Raw genomic sequence first — 27,100 nt, 5'->3', positions numbered from 1 at the left:
CTCCCCGCGGCTTTCTGCGCTTCTAATTTTTATTATTTCCCCGTCGTCGGAGCAACCCTGCGGGACACTTGCCTCCCTCTTCTCGGGTCTGTACGCTGCCCGGTTTCGTAGCACCGGCCGCGCCCTGTGTGCTCCACCCTCTCTCTCTCCTCTTCCCGACAACGCTGCTCGGCCCCGTTGAAAAGCCACCCGATCGAGCTCTAGACCGCCGCAGCCCAGGAAGGATCAGTGTACTACCTGCCACCAGCCCGATTAGCTGACACACCATCGACAGGATAACCAAGCCCCGCTCTCGACAGCCTCTCCTGCAAATCTTCAACTCCGATGAATCAGAGGCGGATGGCCACGGTCGACGCCCGTTCCTTCTGTTCGTTTTTTTTTTCTTCTTCCTTCTGGCCTCGACCTCTGATAACTTCGCTTCAGGGATGTATCCCCATGAGGTGATGCAGACTGTAGGTAAGTTCGGATCTGCTCGTCGCCAGTATTATGTCCGTGTATAATTGAGACACGGACTGCAGGAGTTGGTTTTCACAGGTCTTTACTGAGTGGAGACAACCTGGAACTACTATGCAAAAGTTACTACACAGGCTTATATACAGGGGTGGTCACTACTGGTACTGCAGTATACAGGGGCTGCAGAATATAGTTCCTTCTGCAAAGTACACACACTACAAAGGGGATCTCAACAGGCTCAGTGAGTGGACGAGAACATGGCAGATGGATTATAATGTGGATAAATGTGAAGTTATCCACTTTGGTAGAAAAAACAAAGGCAGAGTATTTCCTAAATGGTGAAAGATTGGGGAATGCAGATGCTCAAAGGGACCTGGGTGTCCTTGTACATGAGTCACTGAAAGTGAATGTGCAGGTGCAGCAAGCCATTAGGAAGGCAAATGGTATGCTGGCCTTCATTATAAGAGGATTTGAGTACAGGAGTAAAGAAGTCTTACTCCAATTATATAGGGCCTTGGTGAGACCACACCTGGAGTACTGTGTACAATTTTGGTCTCCTTACCTAAGGAAGGATATACTTGCCATAGAGGGAGTGCAACGAAGGTTCACGAGATTGATTCCTGGGATGGTAGGACTGTCGTATGAGAAGAGATTGAGTAAACTAGGCCTGTATTCTCTTGAATTCAGGAGAGGGGATCTCATTGAAGCATACACAATTATTACAGGGACGGATGCTGGGAGAATGTTTCCCTTGGCCGGGGAGTCGAGAACCAGGGGCCACAGCCTCAAGATAAAGGGTAGTCCATTCAGGACTGAGATGAGAAGAAATTTCTTCACACAGAGGGTGGTGAATCTTTGGAATTCTCTACCCCAGAGGGCTGTGGAGGCTGAGTCATTGGGTATATTCAAAACAGAAGTTGATAGATTTCTGACTAGTAAGGGCATCAAGGGATATGGTGATAGGGCCGGTGAATGGAGTTGAGGCAGAAGATCAGCCATGATCTTATTGAATGGCGGAGCAGGCTTGAAGGGCCTACTCCTGCTTCTATTTCTTATGTTCTTATCCTTCCTTAAATATGGAGACCAAAACTGCACACTGTACTCCAGGTGCGGTCTCACCAGCACCCTGCAAAGTTGCATCAAAACTTCCCTACTTTATACTCCCTTGCAATAAAGGCCAACATTCCATTAGTCTTACTAATTACTTGCTGTACCTGCATGCTAATCTTTTGTATTTCATGTACGGGACCCCCAGATCCCTTTGTACCGCAGCATTTTGGAGTCTCGCTCTATTTAAATAATAATTTGCTTTTTCATTCTTCCTTCCAAAGTGGATAACCTCACATTTTCCCACATTATACTCCATCTACCAAATTTTTGCCCACTCACTTAACCGATCTATATCCCTTTGCAGACTCTGTGTCCTCCTCATAACTTTCTAACCCACCTATCTTTGTATCATCAGCAAATTTGGCTACAGTACACTCGGTTAACTTCATCCAAGTCATTAATATAGATTGTAAAATAGTTGAGGCCCCAGCATTGATCCCTGTGGCACCCCACTAGTTACTGATTGCCAACCAGAAAATGACCCATTTATCCTAACTCTGTTTTCTGTTAGTTAGCCAATCCCCTATCGATGCCAATATATTACCCCCAACCCCGTGCACTCTTATCTTGTGCAGTAACCTTTTATGTGGCACCTTATCGAATGCCTTCTGGAAATCCAAATACACACCTACTGGTTCCCCTTTATCCACCCTGTTTGTTACATCTTCAAAGAACTCTAGCAAATTTGTCAAACACGATTTCCCTTTCATAAAACCATGTTGACTCTGCTTGATTGTCTAAATGTCCTGCTATTACCTCCTTAATAATGGATTCTAGCATTTTCCCAATAACAGATGTCAGGTTAACTGGCCTAGAGTTTCCTGCTTTCTGTCTCCCTCCTTTCTTGAATAGTGGCGTTACATTTGCAGTCTTCCAATCCGCTGGGACCTCTCCAGAATCCAGGGAATTTTGGTAATTACAACCAGTGCAGCCACTATCTCTGCAGCCACTTCTTTTTAGACCCTAGGATGTAGGCCATCAGGTCCAGGGGACTTGTCGGCCTTTAGCCCCATTAGTTTGCCTAGTACTTTTTCTCTAATGATAGAGATTGTTTTAAGTTCCTCCTTCCCTATAGCCCCTTGATTATTTATTATGATTGGGATGTTTTTAGTGTCTTCTACCGTGAAGACCGATCCAAAATAATTGCTTAGAGTCTCTGTCATTTCTCTATTTCCCATTATTAATTCCCCAGTCTCATCCTCTAAGGGACCAACGTTTACTTTAGCTACTCTCTTCCTTTTTATATACCTGTAGAAGCTCTTACTGTCTGTTTTTATATTATTTGCTAGTTTACTCTCATACTCTATCTTCTCCCTCTTTATAATTTTTTAATTCATCTTTTGCTGGTTTCGAAAAATTTCACAATCCTCTAGCCTACCACTAATCTTCACAACATTATATGCCTTTTCTTTCAATTTGATACCATCCTTAACTTCCTTAGTTAGCCACTGAAGGTGCATTCTTCTCGTAGAGCTTTTCTCTCTCACTGGAATATACCTTTGCTGAGATTTATGAAATATCTCCTTAAATGTCTGCCACTGCTGATCTACCATCTTACCCTTTAATCTATTTTCCCAGTCCACTTTAGCCAACTCTGTCCTCATACCCTTGTAATTGCCTTTATTTAAGTTCAGGACAGTAGTTTCAGACCCAAGTTTCTCACCCTCAAACTGATTTTGAAATTCGACCATGCTATGATCACTCTTCCCTAGGGGATCTTTTACTATGAGATAATTAATTAATCCTGTCTCATTACACATTACCAGATCTAAAATAGCCTGCTCAATGGTTGGTTCCTCAATGTATTGCTCTAAGAAACCATCCCGAATACACTCTATGAACTCATCCTCAAGGCTACCCGTGCCAATTTGATTTGTCCAATCTATATGATGATTAAAATCGTCATGATTATTGCAGTACCTTTCTTACAAGCCCCCATTATTTCTTGATTTATACTCTGTCCTTCAGTATAGCTACTATTAGGGGGCCTAGATACTACTCCCACCAGTGACTTCTTACTATTTCTTATCTCCACCCAAACTGATTCTACATCTTGAGAGGCAGAGAGGTTTAAGGAGGGCATTCCAGAGCTTCGGGCCTAGGCAACAGAAGGCACGTGGTTAAGTGATTATAATCAGGGATGCTGAAGAGGGCAGAATTAGAGGAGCACAGATATTGTGGGGTGGGGTGGGGCTGGGCTGGAGGAGAGTACAGAGACAGGGACGGGCAAGGCCATGGAGGGATTTGAAAACAAGGATGAGAATTTTGAAATCGAGGCGTTGCTTAACCAGGAGCCATTGTAGGTCAGCGAGCACAGGGGTGATGGGTGAATGGGACTTGGTGTGAGTTAGGACACGGGCAACCGAGTATTGGAGGATCTCAAGTTTACGTAGGGTAGAACGTGGGAGGCCAGTTAGGAGTGCATTGGAATAGTCAAGTCTAGAGGTAACAAAGGCATGGATGAGGGTTTCAGCAGTGGATGAGCAGAGGCAAGGGCGGAGACGGGCGATGTTACGGAGGTGGAAATAGGCAGTCTTAGTTACGCCGTGTATAAGGGGTCAGAAACTCATTTCAGGGTCAAATATGACACCATGGTTGCGAATAGTGTCGTTCAGCCTCAGACAGATGCTAGGGAGAGGGATGGAGTCAGTGGCGGGGACCGAGAACAATGGCTTCGGTCTTCCCAATTATTTAATTGGAGAAAATTTCTGCTCATCCAGAACTGTATGTCGGACAAACAGTCAGCCAATTTAGAGACACTGGAGAGGTTGAGAGAAGTGGTGGTGAGGTAGAGCTGGGTGTCGTCAGCGTTCATGTGGAAACTGACGCTGTGTTTTCAGAAGATGTTTGGGGGGGGGGGGGGGGGAGCGGGGAGGGGGGAGGCCAAGGATAGATCCTTGGGGGACACCAGAGGTAATGATGCGGGAGTGGGAAGAGAAGCCATTGCAGGTGATTCTTTGGCTACGATTAGATAGGTAAGAACAGAACCAGGCAAGTGCAGTCCCACCCAGCTGGACGATGGTGGAGAGGTGTTGGAGGAGGATGACGTGGTCAACTGTGCCAAAGGCTGCAGGCAGGTCAAGGACGAGGAGAGATAGTTTACCATTGTCACAGTCACAAAGGATGTAATTTGTGACTTTGATGAGAGCTGTTTCGGTACTGTGGCAAGGGCGGAAACCGGATTGGAGGAATTCAAACATGGAGTTCTGGGAATGATGGGCACGGATTTGGGTGGCAACAACACGTTCAAGGACTTGAGAGGAAAGAGAGGTTGGAGATGGGGCGGTAGTTTGCAAGAACAGAGGGGTCAAGGTTTGTTTTTTTGAGGAGAGGGGTGATGACAGCAGATTTGAGGGAGAGGGAGACAGTACCCAAGAAGAGAGAACCGTTAACAATATCAGCTAACATGGGAGCCAGAAAAGGAAGTTGGGTGGTCAGCAGTTTGGTGGGAATAGGGTCACGGGAGCAGGAAGTGAGTCTCATGGACAAGATGACTGCGGAGAGGTCATGAGGGGAGATCGGAAAGAAACTGGAGAAAGATGGTAGTTCAGGGCTAGGGCAGGGGGGAACCTTAGTGAAGGTTTGGCCCAGTGGGTTAGCGCAAGGAAGGGAAGTGGCAGAGGCAGCTGAATGGATGGACTCAATCTTAGAGACAAAGAAGTCCATGAGCTCCTCACACTTGTTCTCGGAGGTGAGGGTGGAGGAGATAGGGCAGAGGAGTTTAAGAACTTCTCATCTCAGTCTTATAATAAGGAGCCGGCCATTTGAGACTATGCCCCCTAGTTATAGATTCTCCAGCCAGGGGAAACAACCTCTCAGCATCTACCCTGTCAATCCCCTTCAGAATCTTAATACAATAGCAAAATACTGCAGATGCTGGAAATCTGAAATAATAACAGAAAATGCTGGAAATACTCAGCAGGCCAGGCAGCATCCGCGGAGAGAGAAACAGAGTTAACTTTTCAGGTCTGGGACCCTTTATCAGAACTGGAAAAAGCTGGAAATGTAACAGATATTAAGCAGGTGCAGAGACAGGGGGGTGGGTTAGGAGTGGCAAAAATCATACAGCATGAAAAATGGGGGCAGGGATAATTATCTGAAATTGTTGAACTCAAATGTTGAGTCTGGCAGGCTGTAAAGTGCCTAATCGAAAGATGAGGTGCTGTTCCTCGAGCTTACGTTGAGCTTCATTGGAACAATGTAATAGGCCGAGGATAGAGAGATCAGAGTGGGAGTGAAGCGGTGAATTAAAGTGACAGGCGACCGGAAGCTCAGGGTCACCCTTACGGATTGAACGGAGGTGTTCCGCAAAGCGGTCGCCCAATCTGCGTTTGGTCTCCCCAATGTAGAGGAGACCGCATCGTGAGCAGCAAATACAGTATATTAAATTGCAAGAAGTACAAGTAAATCGCTGTTCACCTGGAAGGGGTGTTTGGGGCCCTGGACAATGGGAAGGGAGGAGGTAAAAGGGCATGTGTTGCATCTCCTGCGCTTACATGGGAAGGTGCCAGACGAAGGAGAAGGGCTGTTAGGGGTGATTGAGGAGTGGACCAGGGTGTCGCGGAGGGAACGGTCCCTTCGGAATGCTGAAAGGGGAGGTGAGGGGAAGATGTGTTTGGTGGTGGGAATCACGTTGGAGGTGGCGGAAATGGCGGAGGATGATACATTGAATGTGGAGGCTGGTGGGGTGAAAGGTGAGGACAAGGGGAACCCTATCGTGGTTCTGGGAGGGAGGGGAAGGGGTGAGAGCAGAAGTGCGGGAAATGGAACGGACACGGTCAAGGGCCGTGTCAACCACAGTAGAGGGGAATCCTCGGTTGAGGAAAAAGGAAGACATGTCGGAAGCACTGGTATGGAAGGTGGCATCGTCAGAACAGACGCGGCGGAGACGGAGAAACTGGGAGAATGGAATAGAGTCCTTACAGGAAGCGGGGTGGGAGGAAGTGTAGTCCAGGTAGCTGTGGGAGTCAGTGGGCTTGTAGTGGATGTTTGTCAAAAGCCGATCGCCAGAAATGGAGACGGAGAAGTCAAGGAAGGGAAGGGAAGAGTCGGAGATGGACCATGTGAAGGTGAGGGAAGGGTGGAAATTGGAAGTAAAGTGAATGAACTTGTCTAGTTCAGGGCGAAAGCAGGAAACGGCACCGATACCGATACAATCATCGATGTACCGGAAAAAGAGGTAAGGGAGGGGACCCGAGTAGAATCTTGTTTGTTTCAATGAGATCACCTTTCATTCTTCTAAATTCCAGAGTATGGGTCCATTCTACACAATCTCTCATCATAGGACAGCCCTCTCATCCCAGGAGTCAATCGAGTGAACCTTCATTGCACCACCTCCAAGGAAGGAAAGAAGGACTTGCATATAGCGCCTTTCATGACCACGGGACCTCTCAAAGCACTTTACAGTCAATGAAGTACTTTTTTTTTGGAGTCACTATTGTAATGTGGGAAACGCAGCAGCCAATTTGCGCTCAGCAAGGTCCCACAAACAGCAATGTGATAATGACCTGATAATCTGTTTTTGTTATGTTGGTTGAGGGATAAATATTGGCCAGAACACCGGGGATAACTCCCCTGCTCTTCTTCGACATAGTGACGTGGGATCTTTTAATTCCACTTGAGAGAGCAGACGGGGCTTCGGTTTAACGTCTCATCTGAAAGATGGCACCTCTGATACGTTATGATTTTATAAGTGCCCTGATACCACTTCCTTCCTTAACAATGGATTCCAGCATTTTCCCAATGACTGATGTCAGGCTAACTGGCCTGTAGTTCCCCGTTTTCTCTCTCCCTCCTTTCTTGAATAGCGGAATTACATTTGCTACCTTCCAATCCACTGGGACCGTTCTAGAATCTAGGGAATTTTGGAAGATCAAAACCAATACATCCACTATCTCTGCAGCCACTTCTTTTAGAACCCTAGGATGTAGGCCATCAGGTCCAGGGGATTTGTCAGCTTTTAGTCCCATTAGTTTCTCTAGTGCTTTTTCTTCACATATATTAATTACGTTAAGTTCCTCACCCTCATTAGACCCTTGGTTCCCCCACCATTTTTGTTATGCTTGTGTCTTCTACTGTGAAGACAGATACAAAATATTTGTTTGTTTCTGCCATTCCCTTATTCCCCTTAATAATTTCTGCTGTCTCAGCTCTAAGGGACCAAAGCTTACTGTTGCTACACTCTTCCTTTTTACATACTTGTAGAAGCTCTCACAATCTGTTTTTATATTTCTTGCTAGTTTTCTCTCATTCTATTTTTTCCCTTTTTAATCAATTTTTTGGTCATCCTTTGCTGGTTTCTGAAACTCTCCCAATCCTCAGGCTTACTACTATTCTTCGCAACATTATAAGCTTCTTCTTTCAGTCTAATACTATCCTTAACTTCTTTAGTTAGCCATGGATGATCACTTTTCCTGTGGAGCTTTTGTTTCTCAATGGAATGTATTTTTGTTGAGAATTATGAAATATTTCTTTAAATGCTAGCCACTGCTTATCTACCGCCATACCTTTTAACCTATTTTTCCAATCTACCATCGCCAACTCACCTCTCATACCAATGTAATTGGCTTTATTTAAGTTTAGGACTCTAGGCAAGTCACTCTCAAACTTAACGTGAAATTCTATCATATGATTATTACTCTGCCCCAGAGGATCCTTTACTACGAGATTGCTAATCAACGCTGTCTCAATACACAATACAAGATCTAAAATAGCCTGTTCCCTGGTTGGTTACATGACATTAGCAGGAGAATAGGAGCTGGGGTTTATCTTTGCATTCCATTATGATTCTGGAATAGTGAGCAATTTTGGCAGACGAGAGCAGGACCCGATTATGCTTTATATGGTCCAGCCAGATCTGCCAGTAAAATGCCATATCCGTTCAAGTCTGCATCCCTTGGACTTAAGGGAGCGAAGATGAGGGCTGTACCAGGGGGAATGGCCAGGATAAAAGTGTAATTGTTTTAATAGGGATTAGGACATCAAAAGTGGTGGTGAGGGTGTGATGTGGGTATTATGTAATGAGAAAGGATTAATTAGCAATCTTGTTGTGCGAGGCCCCTTGGGGCGGAGCGATCATAATATGATCGAATTCTTCATTAAGATGGAGAGTGAAGTATTTGACTCAGAGACTAGGGTCCTGAATTTAAATAAAGGAAACTACGATGGTATGAGGCGCGAGTTGGGTACGATGGATTGGGGAATGTTACTTAAAGGGTTGACGGTGGATAGGCAATGGCAAACATTTAAAGATCGCATGGATGAACTACACAATTTGTTCATCCCCGTTTGGCATAAAAATGAAACAAAAAAGGTGACTCAACCGTGGCTAACAAGGGAAATTAGGGATAGCATAAGATCCAAGGAGAGGAAATATAATTTGGCCAGAAAAAGCAGCAAACCTGAGGATTGGGAGCAGTTTAGGATTCAGCAAAGGAGGACAAAGAGATTAATTAAAAGGGGGAAAATAGAGTATGAGAGTAAGCTTTCAGGGAACATGTAAAAGCTTCTATAGATATGTGAAGAGAAAAAGATTGGTGAAGTCAAACGTAGGTCCCTTGCAGTCAGAATCAGGGGAATTTATAATGGGGAACAAAGAAATGGCAGACTAATTAAATACATACTTGGGTTCTGTCTTCACAAAGGAGGACACAAATAACCTCCCAGAGATGTCGGGGAACATAGGGTCGAACGAGAGGAAGGAACTGAATGAAATCAGTATTTGTAGGGAAATAGTGTTAAGGAAATTGACAGGATTGAAGGCTGATAAATCCCCAGGGCCTGATAATCTACATCCTAGGGTACTTATGGAAGTGGCCCTAGAAATAGTAGATGCATTGCTGGTTATCTTCCAAAATTCTATAGATTGTGGAACAGTTCCCATGGATTAGAGGGTAGCTAATGTTACTCCACTATTCAAAAAAGGTGGCAGAGAAAAAGCGGGGAATTATAGACCGGTAAGCCTGACATCGGTAGTGGGGAAAATGCTAGAGTCCATTATAAAAGATGTAATAGCAGAGCACTTGGAAAACAGTGACAGGATTGGACAAAGTCAACATGGATTTACAAAAAGTAAATCGTGCTCGACTAATCTACTGGAATTTTTTGAGGATGTAACTGGTAGAATAGATAAGGGAGAACCAGTGGATGTGGTGTATTTGGATATTCAGAAGGCTTTCGACAAGGTCCCGCATAAGAGGTTAGCGTGTAAAGTTAAAGCACATGGGATTGTGGGCAAGGTACTGACTTGGATCGAGAACTGGCTGGCTGACAGGAAGCAAAGAGTTGGCATAAATGGCTCTTTTTCTGAGTGGTAGGCTGTGACTAGTGGGGTACCGCAAGGATCGGTGCTAGGACCCCAGCTATTCACAATATATATTAATGATCTAGACGAGGGAACTAGATATATCTCCAAGTTTCCAGACGACACAAAGCTGGGTGGGCGTATATGCTGTGAGGAGGATGCCGAGAAACTCCAGTATGATTTGGACAGGTTGGGTGATTGGGCAGATGCAGTATAATGTGGATAAATGTGAGGTTATCCACTTTGGTGGCAAAAACAGGAAGGCAGATTATTATCTGAACGGCAATAGATTGGGAGAAGGGGAAGTGCAACGAGACCTGGGTGTCCTTGTGCACCAGTCGCTGAAGGTAAACATGCAGGTGCAGCAGGCGGTTAAGAAGGCAAATGGAATGTTGGCCTTCGTAGCGAGAGGATGAGAGTACAGGAACAAGGATGTCTTGCTGCAGTTGTACAGGGCCTTGGTGAGACCACACCTTCAGTATTGTGTGCAGTTTTGGTCACCTTATCTGAGGATGTTCTTGCCATGGCGGGAGTGCAGCGAAGATTCACCAGACTGATACCTGGGATGGCAGGAATGACGTATGAGGAGAGATTGGGTCGATTGGGCTCATACTCGCTGGAGTTTAGAAGAATGAGAGGGGATCTCATTGAAACTTATAAAATTCTAACAGGACTAGACAGACTAGATGCAGGAAGAATGTTCCCGATGGCAGGGGAGTCCAGAACCAGGGGTCACAGTCTAAAGATAAGGGGTAGCCATTTAGGACAGAGATGAGGAGGAATTTCTTCACCCAGAAAGTGGTGAACCTGTGGAATTCTCTACCACAGAAGGCAGTTGAGGCCAATTCATTAAATATATTCAAGAAGGAGTTACATATATTTCTTAAGGCTAAAGGGATATGGGGAGAAGGCAGGGGCAGGGTACAGAGTTTGGATGATCAGCTATGATCTGATTGAATGGCGGAGCAGGCTCGAGGGGCCGAATGGCCTACTCCTGCTCCTATCTTCTGTGTTTCTATGTTGAGTAGATCAGTAGCCGCAGAAATAGCATGGTGAACAGAGGGCCAAAGGCTGGACAGTTGGGTTTTAGGTTATACGGTTACTACTAGTTACAGGTAGGATACTAGGGCAGTACACCTATTGCAACCAGTTAAATATCGTGAGTTATTGTATTACTGTTGATTATGAGTTACCATTAGTTACTGGTGGAACCAAAGTTCCTCCCAACTCTGGTTTCCCCTCTGCGAATCGCTCCTTCCCTTCACCTCGGATACTCTTCCCCACCCTCGATTTCCCTTGTACACAGGTGGCCTCCTGGTTTTTGAAACTTGTTAAACAGCTGCAGGCACAAAACCACGAGCTAAGATACTCAACGACAGGGGACCCAAGCTGTAAGGTTAAATGCAATAACATTGTAGAAGTCAAATGATCAAACCTCTAGGAATGCCTCCAACCAGAGTTGGCAACCCTTGGGTCCCTAAGTTTTGGCTCTATCAACTACACCAAAGTTCTTTGGGCACGGGCTTGTCGTGGTGTGTCTTTACAGGAAGTGTCAACTTCACATTGTACAAACAAAAACTCTTGTGGGGATTTCTCAGTAGCTTGATTTGGAAACTCTAAAACGTGTTGATAAGAATCCAACAAGCATGGAAACCTAACTCAAAAGTACAACAGATACAAATGGGTTTTGAAAATAAAATTTGAGACTAAATTACAAGAAAATAATTTTGCATGGGTAATCTCTTTAAAAGTGGAACAAATTGAACACTGCAAAGAGACAATCCTCATCTTGAATAGTACACCCACCTGTGGAATGAGATAGACTTGGCTACTTTACCCTGCCTGTTAGTACAGGAGTGAGCTGAACACGATATCACCATTTTCCAGATAAACAGTCAGATATCTACCAGAGGCAACAGCTTCAGCAGCCGTACAACAAGATGGCGCCCACGTCAGCAGCTCGCCACTCCGAATGGTTCATCACTGCCGAGGGGAGAAAACATTGCCACACAACAACATGGCGCCCGCCACCTCTGGTCCACCGAGCTCAGGAACAGCGATGAACTAAGGCAAATACGACGCCTTCAAGCTGTAAATACCACCCTATAAATGAAATGATAACTAATAAATACGCGGAATCACCGCGGAACTGATCTATTCAATCAAGCTGCGAAAGAATCCTTTCTCCGTATAACAAGATGGCGTTGCCAGAACTTCCGGCATTCAACAACCTCCCCGAAAAAGGACAGCCAACAAATAAGCGGCGACGCAACCGCATTTGCGCATCGCCACGCCCACCCGCGGGCGGTGCCAGTGCGGCGTTGCATGACTCCGATTGGCCGTCGGCAGCTGTCACTCAGCGTCGCCAGGCGGCTCCCAGTGTGGCCGGGTTGGCTGAGCGGACGGTGCACAATGGATGCAGGTAGGCCGCAGCCTTGGGCTGGGGTTTCGAGGGACGGTAACCGGTGCCGGCAAGTGAGCGCCCCAACTTGTCTGCCTCAACTCCCCCTTCCCCGCCGGTCTGGGTGTGGCCGAGTTGGAGCGGCGTGTGCTGACCGGCCTGCTCCCGGTGTCCAGGCTCGGCTCTGTCAGCTAATGCCGCGGGAGGGAGTGCCGTCTGGCTGTCAGTTCGGGAGATGTTCAACTTGTCTCAAAGAGCCGGGCCTACCCCGCCCTATCTGTCTCCCCGCCCCTCCCGTCTGTCTTTTCTCCCCCGCCCCCCCCCCCCCGTCTCTTTCCCCCCCCCCCCCCCCGTCTCTTTCCCCCCCCCCCCCCCCCCCCGTCTCTTTCCCCCCCCCCCCCCCCGTCTCTTTCCCCCCCCCGTCTCTTTCCCCCCCCCGTCTCTTTCCCCCCCCCCCGTCTCTTTCCCCCCCCCCCCCGTCTCTTTCCCCCCCCCCCGTCTCTTTCCCCCCCCGCCCCGTCTCTTCCCCCCCCCCCCCGTCTCTTCCCCCCCCCCCGTCTCTTCCCCCCCCCCCGTCTCTTCCCCCCCCCCCCGTCTCTTCCCCCCCCCGTCTCTTCCCCCCCCCCCGTCTCTTCCCCCCCCCCCCGTCTCTTCCCCCCCCCCCCGTCTCTTCCCCCCCCCCCGTCTCTTCCCCCCCCCCCGTCTCTTCCCCCCCCCCCCGTCTCTTCCCCCCCCCCGTCTCTTCCCCCCCCCCGTCTCTTCCCCCCCCCCCCGTCTCTTCCCCCCCCCCGTCTCTTCCCCCCCCCCCGTCTCTTCCCCCCCCCCCCCCCCCGTCTCTTCCCCCCCCCCCCCCGTCTCTTCCCCCCCCCCCCCCCGTCTCTTCCCCCCCCCCCCGTCTCTTCCCCCCCCCCCCCCGTCTCTTCCCCCCCCCCCCCCCGTCTCTTCCCCCCCCCCCCGTCTCTTCCCCCCCCCCCCGTCTCTTCCCCCCCCCCCCCCCGTCTCTTCCCCCCCCCCCCGTCTCTTCCCCCCCCCCCCGTCTCTTCCCCCCCCCCCCGTCTCTTCCCCCCCCCCCCGTCTCTTCCCCCCCCCCCGTCTCTTCCCCCCCCCCCCCGTCTCTTCCCCCCCCCCCCCCGTCTCTTTCCCCCCCCCCCGTCTCTCTCTTTCCCCCCCCCCGTCTCTCTCTTTCCCCCCCCCGTCTCTCTCTTCCCCCCCCCCGTCTCTCTCTTTCCCCCCGTCTCTCTCTTTTCCCCCCCCGTCTCTCTCTTTTCCCCCCCCGTCTCTCTCTTTTCCCCCCCCCGTCTCTCTCTTTTCCCCCCCCCCCGTCTCTCTCTTTTCCCCCCCCCGTCTCTCTCTTTTCCCCCCCCCCCGTCTCTCTCTTTTCCCCCCCCCGTCTCTCTCTTTTCCCCCCCCCGTCTCTCTCTTTTCCCCCCCCGTCTCTCTCTTTTCCCCCCCCCGTCTCTCTCTTTCCCCCCCCCCCGTCTCTCTCTTTCCCCCCCCCCGTCTCTCTCTTTCCCCCCCCCCCCGTCTCTCTCTTTCCCCCCCCCCCGTCTCTCTCTTTCCCCCCCCCCCGTCTCTCTCTTTCCCCCCCCCCCCGTCTCTCTCTTTCCCCCCCCCCCGTCTCTCTCTTTCCCCCCCCCCCGTCTCTCTCTTTCCCCCCCCCCCGTCTCTCTCTTTCCCCCCCCCCCCGTCTCTCTCTTTCCCCCCCCCCCCGTCTCTCTCTTTCCCCCCCCCCCGTCTCTCTCTTTCCCCCCCCCCCGTCTCTCTCTTCCCCCCCCCCCGTCTCTCTCTTTCCCCCCCCCCCGTCTCTCTCTTTTCCCCCCCCCCCCCCCCCGTCTCTGTTACCTGCTCACATGAGGTGAGTTTTAGACCCCACTGAGCCCTTTCACCATCTCTAGTTGCTCCATGTCCCACTGTCATCATTCTGCATTCTCTGTTTCTTCACTTAGCAGTTTGGCCCTGAGTTTAATTGCTTTGCCAATTCAAGATCAATGATTTAACAGTAACTTTATTAAATTGTTTTCAGTACTGTCAACTCTGGTGTTCAAGTCACCTCTGCATGTTTTATTATCTTTAACGTGGAGGTCACTCCCTGCGTGAGTGTAGCTGCCAGGCGTTTATATTGAAGTGGTTTGCGGTATATTCTGTTGGTTATTGTATGGGTGATGTCTCAATTTAAATTGGGGGGAAAAAACTCTCCCCAAGTTGCATACAACGGCACATTCAAACTCCCAATGGTCTTGCCTTTGGCTTTCCTTTCGCCATGATACATCTGCAGCTGTCAATCTGCTCAATCATTCCCTCACCTCCACCTTTGATGTCCTTGTCCCCAATAAAACCCTTGCTCTCTCCCACCCTGGTCATTTCCCCCATTATGTCCACCACTTTAAGTCCAAGGGGTGTCAAGTTGAATGTATATGGCGCACAACTGGTTTAGCCATTCATCACCAGATCTGGCTGGACCATATCAAACATCATCAGGCCCTGCTCTCTGTCAAAACAGTGTATTACTCCAGGATATTCTGAAGGGATAATTACTAGTCCTAGCCCTTTTCGGGCTACCCCAGTTCAGGCGTATTCTCCAGACGTTCATTTTCAACTCAAGTTAGAGATAGCCGAATTCTATAAGACGCTTAATTGGGTCTAAAGGTCCAGGCTATCTCTCCCTGAAGGAAAGGAACAACTGAAGATGTTACCGTCCTCCGGATAGCACTTTTTAAATAAGTTTAACTAGATTGTAACCTTCCAGATATTATGAGGGTCCGGAAAACCTCCAGAATTCTGCAACTCCTTACAAAAGGGTGTAGAGAAATTGAGTTTGCGAGTTTGATACAGAAATACTACTTGAGACAATTCTAAAAATATATACATTTATTAAAGAACTGACATTCAGCTGATAAGTCAATCGCGACTTTAACAGTTCAACATACAAATAGCTTGCATTTCTTTTTCTCAGGGATCCTTATTCTCAAATCTTAACTTCGTACATTTTTACATTTCTTATTCTTAATTCTAATCCAGAATATCCACCAAAATCAAATTAAAAGTACCTTTGATCCCCGAGACTCAAAGAATTAAAAACTTAGAGATGCCTCAAGAGTGAGAGAATCGCTTTGCCCCTTTCCAGCGACTTCTGACTGTGTCTATCTGAAAAGTCTATTTTCATACCTTTTTTTAGTGGTATATTCTTTGAAGTTTTCTGCTGATGTAAGCTAATTATCTCTAGTCATCTTCCTGTTGACTTTTCTCTATACTTGCTGCCAATTCAACTGTTAGCTTGCAGACTTCAGTCTGTTGTTTAGGTGTTTCAAAAACTTATCATAAAACACAATATGACAGTACAGGTAGTCACAGAATCACAGAAACCCCACAGTGCAGATAGAGGCCATTTCGGCCCATCGAGCCTGCACCGACACATATCCCACCCGATCCCCGTAACCCCTGCACCGACACATATCCCACCCGATCCCCGTAACCCCTACACCAACACATATCCCACCCTATCCCCGTAACCCCACGTATTTAATCCCCCTAACACTAAGGGTCAATTTATCATAGCCAAACAACCTAACCCGCACATCTTTGGACTAGTAGTGCACCGGTAATCCGGCACCTTCAGTGGTCCGGCACGAGGAAGGTCCTGCTGTCACATTCCCTCCCTGGGATGGGTCCAGCTCGGGTCCCGGGACCGCCGCTGGGTCAGGATCAGCGCCTGGACCGCGCAGCATCACCGACGGCTCGGCGGAGCGATTGAGCCCGAGCAGCCCGTGGGCGGCGGGGTCGGCGGCGGCACAGGGAGGGCAGCAGCAGGAAGAGGAGGAGCAGGTGGTGGCGGTGTTTGTGGTGACTTTCGACACCTTCAGTGGTTTGGAATTTTCAGTGGTCCGGCACCGGCCTGGTCCCGAGGGTGCCGGATTACCGGGGTTGTACCTATAGTATTTATTTGATGTCATTCCTATCGAAGGTCTTCCATTCAATTCTTAATATTGGCTTAACTATTTGAAAGCAGATGTCGTGTCTACTAACTATTTTTCCATTTTCAATGCAAAAACCATGTGATTGCTTGGTGTCATCTATTGAAGTCATATCTTCAAAGTGTTCTGTTGGTATATTTACAACATGTAAATTAAAAACACTTCAACTGGGGTGTTTGTTTTCCTAGCCATCTTAGTTGGTTATATTATAATTGTGTTTCCTGTTTCATTTGATGTTACTTTTACAAAGGCACATGGTTTTTTAATATTCTGTGTTCCTGTTCGAAGTGTTAGTTTTTAACACTTGGGTCATTCCATTGTGTTTCTCCCAAACTCCAGACCTTCTGGAAGTGCCAAACTGCTATTTCAATAGGGCCATTGTTTTAGTATTTTTAACCAATTCCCATTTCAAAAGCTTGTGGTGTTTACAACTTGTGTTATCAAACCATCCCATCTCGGAAGCCTGTTTGCACAGCTTGTGTCGTTTGAGACTTTAGATTTTTAAACCCAGTATATCATGTATTAATAAAATCAGAATTCTGTTCATATGATGGTGTATTTTCTGAAATATGGCTTATTCCTTCACGCATCCTGAATTGCAAATATAACCTTGGTGTTTTTCCTCCACTACCAGCTGTCTCCTTAAACTCCTCTCAGCCCCTCTTGCAACAAGTGAGAGGAGTGCATGGATTTTTTGTCACTGAGATTGAGACCATGTGTTCAGCTGCCTCTGCTGCATCCCTTCCATCACCTTTCCCACCAAGCCAAGCTTCCCCAAAGGTTGCCCCCTGCCCTCACCCAAAACTCACATCTTTCTCTAGTTTCTCTTATCTCCCATCATGCCCTCTCCAAGCTCATCTTGTCAATGAGACCCACCTCCTGCTTGCTTGACTCTATTCCCACTAAACTGCTAACCACCCAACTTCTCTTCCTGGCCCCCTCCTCTGAAATCATACCCTTGACTCCCTCGGTCCTTGCAAACTGCCGCCTCATCTCCCATAACTCCATTTTTGAACATCTCTAATCAGGTTTCCACCACTACCACAGCACTGAAACTGCCTTAATCATAGTCACAAATGACATCCTCTGTGACCATGGTGCACTATCCCTCAGCCTTCTCAACCCATATGCAGCCTTTGGCACATCACACCATCCTCCTCCAATGCCTCTGTCGTCCAGCTGGGCGCGACTGCCCTCGCCTGGTTCCATTCTTATCTATCCAGTCGTAGCCAGAAAATCTCCTGTAATGGCTTCTCTTCCCACCCTCGCACTGTTAAGCCCCCCCTCCTATTTCTCATCTACATGTTGCCCCTCGGCCACAACGTCCGGTTCCGTATATATACTGACGACACCCAGCTCTAACTCGCCACCACCTCTCAACCCCCTCATCTCTTCCCCCCCCCCCCCCCCCCCCCCCCACTGCCTTTGTGTTGTCAAACTGCTTGATTAATATCAAGTCCTGGATGTGCCACAATCTCCTGCAATTAAAGAAGATGGAAACCATTGTCTTTGGCCCCTGGTCACAAATTCCACCCCCCTAGGCCACTGGCTGAGGCTGAACCAGACTTCACAACCTAGGTGTTTTATTTGACTCAGATGAGCATCTGACCCCATATCCTCTCCATCACAAAGTCCGCCTACTGCCACCTCCATCTCGAGCCCTGCTTCAGCCTATCTGCTGCTGAAATACTCATCCATGCTTTTGTTGCCTCCAACATCGACTATTCCAACGCTCTCCTGGCCGGCCTCCCATCTTCCACCATCCAAAACTCTGCTGCCCATACCTTATCCTGCACCAGGTCCTGTTCACCCATCATCCCTGTGCTCGCTGACCTACATTGGCATCCGGTCCGACACTGCCTCCATTTTACAATTCTCATCCTTGTCCTCATCCCTACATGACCTTGCCTCTACCTTTCTCTGTAATCACCTCCAGCCCTCCAAGAACTCTGCGTTCCTCCAACTCTGGCCTCTTGCGCATTCCCAACTCCTTTCGCCCCACCATTGGCGGTTGTGCCTATAGCCATCTAGGCCCTAAGCTCTAGAATTCCCTCCCCAAACTCCTCCACCTCCTTTTTAACGGTGCTTCTTAACACCTACCTCTTTGACCAAGCTTTTGGTCACCTGTTCTAATATCTCCTCCTTTTGCGGATTAAACAATCATATATTTTACTTTGTCCTCAGCAAAAGATCTGCCACATACAGGTACACTATATTTGATCCTTATTCATATCCTGACTGGAGTGCCAGTCCAGATTATGTGTTCAAATCCTGGATTGGAACTTGAACCTATGACCTTCTGATTCAGAGACGAGTCCTACCACTGAACTAAGGCTGGCATTCTGTGCTGAGTATAATTTACATTCATGTACATTTCTGATTATCATTGCATAATGTATTCAATCCTCATCTATACTCGTGGCACAAAAGTGTAGACTTGCCTAGCGACATCTAGGCATGCTGGGACTGGGAAGCGGGGACATCCTGAACTTGGTGGCTTTCCACCTCCCTCACCCCCGGGGCCCACTCTTTCTGGCACGTTGCCCGAGATGCTGAACCTGGTGGATCGCCAGCGCTGGTTGTTCCTGCAAGAACTCCGTTTAAATGCCTAATCATGTGTGAATGAACAACGGGCAGCACTTGCAATCCCAGGTTGATGCTGCACAGATGCAGTGTGCTAAGCTGACCCATTTATGATGTCTGTTAAGAACCAGTCACATTTTTGCCTTTTGGGAAGTGTTTCTTCATGCTGGACTGCTCCATAAATTGTTGATGCAATTGAGCTGTAAGTTAGCAGTAAATCCGATTCAGTGCTTGCCTCTCCTTGAATTTGATGGAAGAGGGTGAAGAAGATTGAAGAATGGATGCTGGGCAGACTGTGTGGAGTCATCTTACCCAAGTGACTATCTCTACAGGCCTAGTTACATCTCTCTGACATTGTCACGAGGAAAACTGCCTTTATAGACTCTGGTTCAGCAGGGTGCAATTGCAGAGCTGTGCCAACTGCTGTAAACAAACCTACAGTCAACCTCACCATGGGGACAGAACTGTTGGTAGTAGAGAAGTTCACCACCACCTTCACCTTTATGCATCTGGCCCCTTCCAGTTTGCCACAAGGATGTTTGCAATATAAGGCAATTTGCAGTGCACAGATTATGAAATGGGTCCCTAGTGCATTGTTCAGTCGGACTAATTCATTCAATACCTTTCCCACTGAACAACAACAGCAGTGTGATTGAGCTACCCAAATTTATCTCATTGCTGGATGCCCCAAAGCCTAGGTGGTCATCTCCACAATGCTATGGCCTGCATGAACAGAAAGGGGTTCAACACCATCAGTGTTCAGCTGATCAGCGATTAGGTCAATGCCCACTTCATTCTAAGGCAATCGTCTATGCCACCCTTATTTGAAGGCAAATACAGACTTTAAGGATGGTTCTTCTGATTAATGCTACATTCTTCAGCTGTGGCTAATGACACTCTTGCACCAGTCATGGACAGAGCAGAGTGTTGGGAATAATGAAGCCCTTGCAACTACAGGAAACTTTCTGGTATCCGGCACGGCCGGGACCGACGTAGTGCCGGTTCATCAACAATTCTGGATAACCGAACGCTATAGTAAAAGATACGGAGCTCAGAGCTCCGTATAAAGCAACAAACCCTGTTGCTTAGGAACAGTTTCAAAACAATCGGCACAAGTTGCAAGCATCTCTGTAGCTTAGCAACAGCTTCAGCTACACCCTTGCACAGCAACAAATGGAGTAAAAAAAGTTACCTGAACGGACTCCTGAATTTTGCCGGTGGATAGGGCGTTCCGGTTATTTAGGGGCCGGTTAATCGAAAGTTTCCTGTACTAGGATCCTTGCACAGAATACCAGTGGCACCTTGAAACAGTGCTCTAGTCAACTAGGGATGGGCACTAAATGTGGCCTTGCCAGTGTTTGTACGCAAACCAAGAACAAATTTTAAACAAAAAGCACCTGTGCATCATATAGGAGATGTTCAGCTGGGTGCCTGAACTGGTCCCTTTTAACAAACACTTCTGTCTACATGTACCCGATCAAGTAGTCCAAAATACGGTCACTGACCCTGTGCCCACCCTTTGTTGCTACTTTTTTTATTTGTTTATGGGATGTGGGCATTGCTGGCAAGGCCAGCCTTTATTGCTCATCCCTAATTGCACTTGAGAAGGTGGTGGTGAGCCGCCTTGAACCGCTGCAGTCCATGTGGTGAAGGTACTCCCACAGTGCTGTTGGGGAGGGAGTTTCAGGATTTTGACCCAGCGACGATGAAGGATCGGCCGATATATTTCCAAGTCAGGATGGTGTGTGACTTGGAGGTGATGGTGTTCCCATGCGCCTGCTGCCCTTCTAGGTGGTAGAGGTCGCGGGTTTGGGAGGTGCTATTGAAGAAGCCTTCACGAGTTGCTACAGTGCATCTTGTAGTCACGGTGCACCAGTGATGGAGGGAGCTTCAGAAAGTAACTCTCTGAACCAAAGTCAAAATGCAATCAATTTATTTCCCTAATAATTGTCTGCCGTGTTCGTGTTTTTTGTCGCGGTACTTCCTCTTAGTGAGTGTATTGTGTGCCTTTTGACTCCTAATCTGTGACTTCTCAGTGGAAGGAGTAACCGGCTGCTGGGGCTAAGGAGAAACCACTTGGGATTGAGCTGGCCCTATATCTCCTTGTGCTAGTTCCTGTGATGGCCATGCAATTGCTTCTGCCGACTCGTTTCACCTGTTTTCAGGCACATTTGCCATTTGCTTGTGGGGGGAGTGGGAGTTGGATGGTCCAGGTGTGGTGTCTCCTTGAGAGACAGCAGCTTGATTGTGTGTAGAACATCCATGCCCCTGCTGCTAGGCACTCCATTGGCACGGCTACTGATTTGCAGGGGAGCAACTTTGGGCAGCAATAGGCTCCATGAAGTCCTGCCTCGGGGTACTCCTAATCCAATGCCCCGGCATGTGGAAGCTGGACAAGAGAATCACTTGTAGATTGACAGCAGTCTGAGCATTCACAAGTGAGGCTCCAATTGGACTTGGGACTTCTTCCCCATAGGCTCTGCTGCAGACGCTCCTGGAGTTGGCACGTGCTCCATTGCAGAATAGTTGGAGAAGCGTCCAGCACAACTGCTGTGATGGGCTTTCTATATGCTACTAAGCCAGAGCTTGTGGCACTTTTTGACACTCGAATGGCTCCAGTTGACAATTTTGCTCAGGCAGCAATCTTTTTATAAGCGGGTCCTGTGAGGATCGGATCCCTAGGGTCTGCCAGCACCACTTGTTGCTCCTCACGCATATAGTGATTCACCTTGTGCTACCACCTCAAACTCAGTAATCCTCTCGGGTGGACATAATTGTGGTGTTGGTTGTGACAGGTGGTGTGAATGATGCATGGTCCTTTGGTGGCACTGGGACTGCTGGCTGGCTTCCTGGGCACTCTTACAAAAAATAGAAAAGGAACATATGTTACAAAGTTGTCTGGAAGGCAGCCTTCAAACAACAGCAATGTACTGTCATAGTGTCGTGTTTGTGTGTATGCCTGTGTAAGGATGAGTAAACATGGAGCAAAAACCTAGCAAAAGGAGGATGATGGGCCTCAGCCTGGGGGAAGCATTTAGCTTCACACTTTGCCCATGTTCTTTGTGCTAGTTATTTTATTGTGGCTTCACTGAAGAGTGCTGTAGGCCCTCATCCTGTGTGTGTTCCATTCTGTTATGAGCTATCTAGTCTTGGAATGGCAACTTTTCAACTGGGTTGCATAAGGAAAATGCTAGATTCAGAAACCATTTATTCAGTGTCTCTGAGCAGAACTCGTACAGACTTCTTTCTAAATCCTTGTAGTGGAGATGGGCACTGCTCCCACAGCCGAGCGCACCTCCTCACAACAACAGATAACCTCTGACTCACTCTGGGTAGAATCAGAAGTGATCTGCTCGTACATTTATATTAGAAAAACAGTAAATCTGTGTGCACTTCCTGTAATGCGACCATCACACTTTGTTTAGGCCAATTATATGCAAAATTCTTTAATGCAAACTACGTCTAGCTGATGAGCCAACATGGAATCAAAGCATGTTACAGCATAGAAACAGACCATTAAGTCTGGGCTGATGGTTTTTCTCTGCATAAGCCACCCAGTCTCATTCACCCTTCTTGCTCACCATATGCAAGTTTACTAAGTGATTCAAATTAATTAATTGTATGTCAGTCATGTGTAAATTTATTAGAAAGGAGAAAGTGAACCAACCAAATCGTAACACAATACATTTTGAAATAAGAAGTAGGAGTAGGCCATTCGGCCCTTTGAAATATTTTGCGTCAACCATTCTTTTTGTTCTGGCAAATGCTGGCTAAAAATGCCTATTTTACAATAATATGGTTAAATGCCTATTAAATTGTCTTTTGTTTTTTAAATAGCTTAATTAATTATTTTACATGAATGTTTCAGCCTCTCAAAGGTCTGGGCTTAGTATTGATACTTGGACCCGGATCCATCATGTTGTTGGCTTCAGGGACATGTTGTAGTTTGAGCATGTGTCGTGTGCACAATTTCCCTCCATGCCTCAGTAGGATTTTCTCACTACGATTGAAAGGCTATGGCCCAGAAATTCGGGTCTCCACGGGTGAGTACGCACGGGGTACTCGCCCGTAGGCCCAACGGAAGTGCCAATTTCGTGCATGCACTGCGCATAGGCGGGAAACCGGAACTTCCGTTCCCTTAAAGGAAGGGGTTCAGAGGTCGAACGCATACGCCGGAGAGGCAGCGCGTGCGCCTGGAACTTACATTTTTTTTGCAGGTTTCTCCGGGAGGGTATGTCTCCAGGAGTTACACATGTAAAAAGCAGGCGCAACGTCTGCTTTTTACAAGGTAAGTGGTGAATTAAAACATTTTTTCCACAGGTTTATTATTTTTAAATACTTTAAAGAAAGGTAAATTTATTTTTAGCCCTGTTAGAAAATGTAATTAATTTGTTCAAAAATTAAAATTATTGTTTAAAAGTGATTTTATGTAATTTATAGTTATTTTAAAAATGTGATTTAAAAAAAAAAAAAAAAAAAAAAATTATTTGAAGATTTAGTGATGTTTTGGGGCTTATAGTATTTACAGTTTTGACAGCTCTTCCTGTCAATTTTAAGAATGGGCATTTCCATTACCATTGGCTCTCCATGGCCCATGTGACCCCAGGGGACGCATCGAACTAACTGCGTCCCTGGGATACGCAAGCACTGCGCGCCGGCAGCTGGAGCAGGCCCAGGATCGGAATCCCATGCGGGCCCACAGCTCAAAGGCCGGCGCGCTAGGTAAGTGCAGGTCGGAGGCTTGCACCCGCGGGAAGCTCTCGACCCGAATTTCTGGGCCATGTCTAACGAGAGAATTTCTGACTCTTGCCTTCCAATGATCATTTTATTCTTCAGATAATCTGGCGATGCCTCAAGAAGTGTTATGACAATATGATTTGTGTCACTGTGTCCTATGCTTGTAGATAAACAGGGGTTGGTTAGTCATGTTCGTGAGGGAGAAATGAATCGAAGGATATGCAGATAGGGTTAGATGAAGAGGGGTGGGAGAAGGCTTGTTTGGAGCATAAACACTGAAATAGACCAGTTGGGCTGAATGGCCTGTTTCTGTGCTGTAAATTCTATGTATGTAATGTGCAGTGAAACTACAGTTTCTCAGGATGAAGCAGAGTGATCTTGTCCAAATGGAAAATGTTTCTCTTCAGATTGTACTAGCTGCAGTGATTAAGGGGAACACTACTGTAATCTGAAGAAAATAGTGTAAACCATGGATTTTGGGACTTTTACCCGAGTTAAATGATCTTTTCTAAGATAAATTGTAATGACTTGAGAGCAAGGCTGTCCATTCATACAGGACTTTGTAAGCCCCATCCCCTTGCAGTGGAGTGAATAAGGTGCAAAGCCTGAGAGGTATTGGCATAAAAACCTCAACAATGTAAACCATTTAATCAGGGTGTTATTGCGAAGAACAACTTTCAGACTTTCCTCTGAGATGACCTTTAAGGTAAATTTTGTAAACAATGATTGACATCAAGACTGGCCATTCACTGAGTATGCTAACTGCAAGACCCTTCTCATTTTCTCCCACTTCGAGTTGCAAAAATTGCTGACATACTTTTGCTAAATTGAATGTAAAAGTTAATTTTATTTTATTAATGTATATTTGCTCTCCTGGGAGAGACCAACAGAGATCCCAAAATATTATGGGAGTCAAGGGATATGGGGATCGGGCAGAAAAGTGGAGATGAGGTCGAAGATCAGCCGCGATCTTATTGAATACCGGATCAGGCTCAAAGACTCCTGCTCCTATTTCTTATGTTCTATGTAGTTAAAAATGTAATTCAGCAATTAAATTAGTGGTCCTGATAATACATTGTGTGTTACATGTTTTGTAATATGGGTGTTGCATCAACATGTCAACACCTTCATCGACGCGTACGAGAGCATGGGCCTTACACTAAACATCCGGAAGACAAAGGTCCTCTACCAACCTGCCCCCGCCACACAGTATTGCCCCCCGATTATCAAAATCCACGACAAGGCCTTGGACAACGTGGACCACTTTCCAAAACTCGGGAGCCTACTGTCAGCAAGGGCAGACATCGATGACGAAGTCTAACACCGCCTTCAGTGTGCCAGTGCAGCCTTCGGCCGCCTGAGGAAGAGAGTGTTTGAAGACCAGGACCTCAAACCTTGCACCAAACTCATGGTCTGCAGAGCAGTAGTGATACCCGCCCTCCTGTATGCCTCAAAGACATAGACCATGTATAGCAGGCACCTCAAAGCACTGGAGAGGTACCACCAACGCTGCCTCCGCAAGATCCTGCAAATCCAATGGCAGGATTTGCGCACCAACGTCAGTGTTCTCGCTCAGGCCAACACCCCCAGCATCGAAGCTTTGACCACGCTTGATGAGCTCTGATGGACAGGTCACCTCGTCCGCATGTCCGATACGAGACTCCCAAAACAAGCGCTCTACTCGGAACTCCGACACGGCAAAAGAGCCCCAGGTGGGCAGAGGAAACGCTTCAAGGATACCCTCAAAGCCTCCTTGGAAAAAGTGCCATATCCCCACCGACACCTGGGAATCCCTGACCCAAGACCGCACAAAGTGGAAGGCGCCGAACACCTCGAGTCTTTTCTCGGGGAGCAAGCGGAAGAAGCGCACGTCGACCCAAGCACCCCACCCACCCGCCCCTTCAACCACCGTCTGCCCCACCTGTGAAAGCCCACTCTGAGGGCTCTGTAATGGGCTGGTTTGGGCAGTGAGGAAGCTTAGTCAGGCATCAAGACCTTTTAGGTTCACTCAAAATCCGAGTGTGAGGCACTGAGATGAAAGGTTGAGAGGACAATAAGACACAGAGACCAGATTGCCAGTGGGGTGCCCACTCTGGAGGCTCTGCAGTGGGCTGGCTTGGTCAGTGAGGAAGCTCAGGCCTGTGCAGTGGGCTGGTTTGATCAGTGAGGAAGCTCACTCGGGCCTCTGCAGTGGGCTGGTTTGGTCAGTGAGGAAGCTCACTCAGCTCTGTAGTGGGCTGGTTTGATCAGTGAGGAAGCTCACTCAGGCCTCTGCAGTGGGCTGGTTTGGTCAGTGAGGAAGCTCCTTCTGGAGTGCTTTCTCATTTTTTGGCCAATTTAGGTGAGGCTATTTCCACTCGAGCCGCATGCTTCCAGATGCTTCCATCTGGGTTCCATACATTGAACCCATTGCAGTAACTTCAGTAACCTATGAAAATATTGTGCTGTGATTTGCAGTATGTTCTTGGCTATTGACCGTTGTATTGAACTGTTGTGATCTGTAATCAGGGTCTTGATTGTAACTTGTGGTAAATTCTCTAACCGGGATATTGTTTTTAAAACTTTAGAATGGAAGTAGAAAGTAGGAGTTTGGAATAAAAACAGAAAATGCTGGAAATACTCAGCAGGTCAGGCAGCATCTGTAGAGAGAGAAACCGAGTTCACGTTTCAGGTCGATGACCCTTCGTCAGGCCATTGACCTGAAACGTTAACTCTTGTTTCTCTGCAGCTGCTGCCTGATGTGCTGCGTATTTCCAGCATTTTCTGTTTTTATTTCAGATTTCCAGCATCTGCATATTTTGCTTTTGTTAAAGTAGGAGTTTGGTGTGACTGTTGCTAAAGTATGTACCACTGACAGTATATTTAGCAGCAGATTTCTCATGAGTTACTCATGGTGGGTAGTCCTGGGCCAGGACTGTGGTTTCTGATCTTTACTGTGGCCTCACTCACTCAGATCCAGTACAGATGCTTAGCACCTGATGTCATTTACTAAACTCCAGAGGATCCTGAATGGCATGGTGCCTGTGATTGTAGTTCCCATCACTTGGGAAGCATAGCAGTGAGCTACAGGCAATGAAGCAAATTCCCAGCACTCCAGTTATAGGCCACTGAGCAAGGAGGCTGGTGTGAATTAGACAGCATGGGAGCTGGGACTGAGCCTTTACCTGCGTGTCTCCACTGTTAGTGAGGTGCACTATTGGACACCATTTTTCCTCTTTTAAAAGGCCAAAAAATATCATTTTAAAAGCTCTAAAGTGGGCAGCGCAGGGGGGATGAGGAGCTGTCTCAAGAAATGTTTTTTGCTGTGATGTTATTGGTATAATTTTCTTAGGAATGTGGTTATTTTACTTTTGTTAATCACCAATTAGAAGAGGGAAAACAACAAAAAAGGAACAAAATTGGTAGATATTGCAGTCACAACATTTACTGCAGATACAAAGCTCCATTATATAGTTTTAGCCTAGTAATTTATGAAGTCATTAATGGTGAATGGTAATTACTGTGTTTGTTAGGCCGTCTCAGTGATGCTGTCTCAAAGAAAAT

At 47.4% G+C, this 27,100-nt stretch overlaps 2 protein-coding genes across 3 annotated transcripts in view; one reads left to right on the top strand and one right to left on the bottom strand.

Annotated features, from left to right (window-relative positions):
• The window catches only part of thap4 (THAP domain containing 4), a 410,225-nt gene extending 398,457 nt beyond the window's left edge, over nucleotides 1-11,768 (bottom strand). Inside the window, exon 1 of the mRNA XM_085990827.1 lies at nucleotides 11,672-11,768. Within this exon, the coding sequence (XP_085846953.1) occupies nucleotides 11,672-11,745 (74 nt within the window). The 5' untranslated portion in view covers nucleotides 11,746-11,768. The remainder of the gene's footprint in view (nucleotides 1-11,671) is intronic.
• Nucleotides 11,769-12,175: 407 nt separating this feature from the next.
• LOC147116099 (cysteine protease ATG4B-like) overlaps nucleotides 12,176-27,100 on the top strand; it is a 63,701-nt gene continuing 48,776 nt past the window's right edge. For both annotated transcript variants that reach the window (XM_085990843.1, XM_085990842.1), the window contains exon 1: nucleotides 12,176-12,287. In XM_085990843.1, the coding sequence (XP_085846969.1) occupies nucleotides 12,191-12,287 (97 nt within the window). In that variant the 5' untranslated portion in view covers nucleotides 12,176-12,190. The remainder of the gene's footprint in view (nucleotides 12,288-27,100) is intronic.

The sequence above is a fragment of the Somniosus microcephalus genome, chromosome 6, assembly GCF_052327205.1.
Source record: "Somniosus microcephalus isolate GS21.2 chromosome 6, FLI_Smic_1.0, whole genome shotgun sequence".
Classification (NCBI taxonomy): Eukaryota; Metazoa; Chordata; class Chondrichthyes; order Squaliformes; family Somniosidae; genus Somniosus; species Somniosus microcephalus.
Note: the sequence above shows the minus strand (reverse complement) of the source record. Positions and strands in the feature narration are given on the sequence as shown.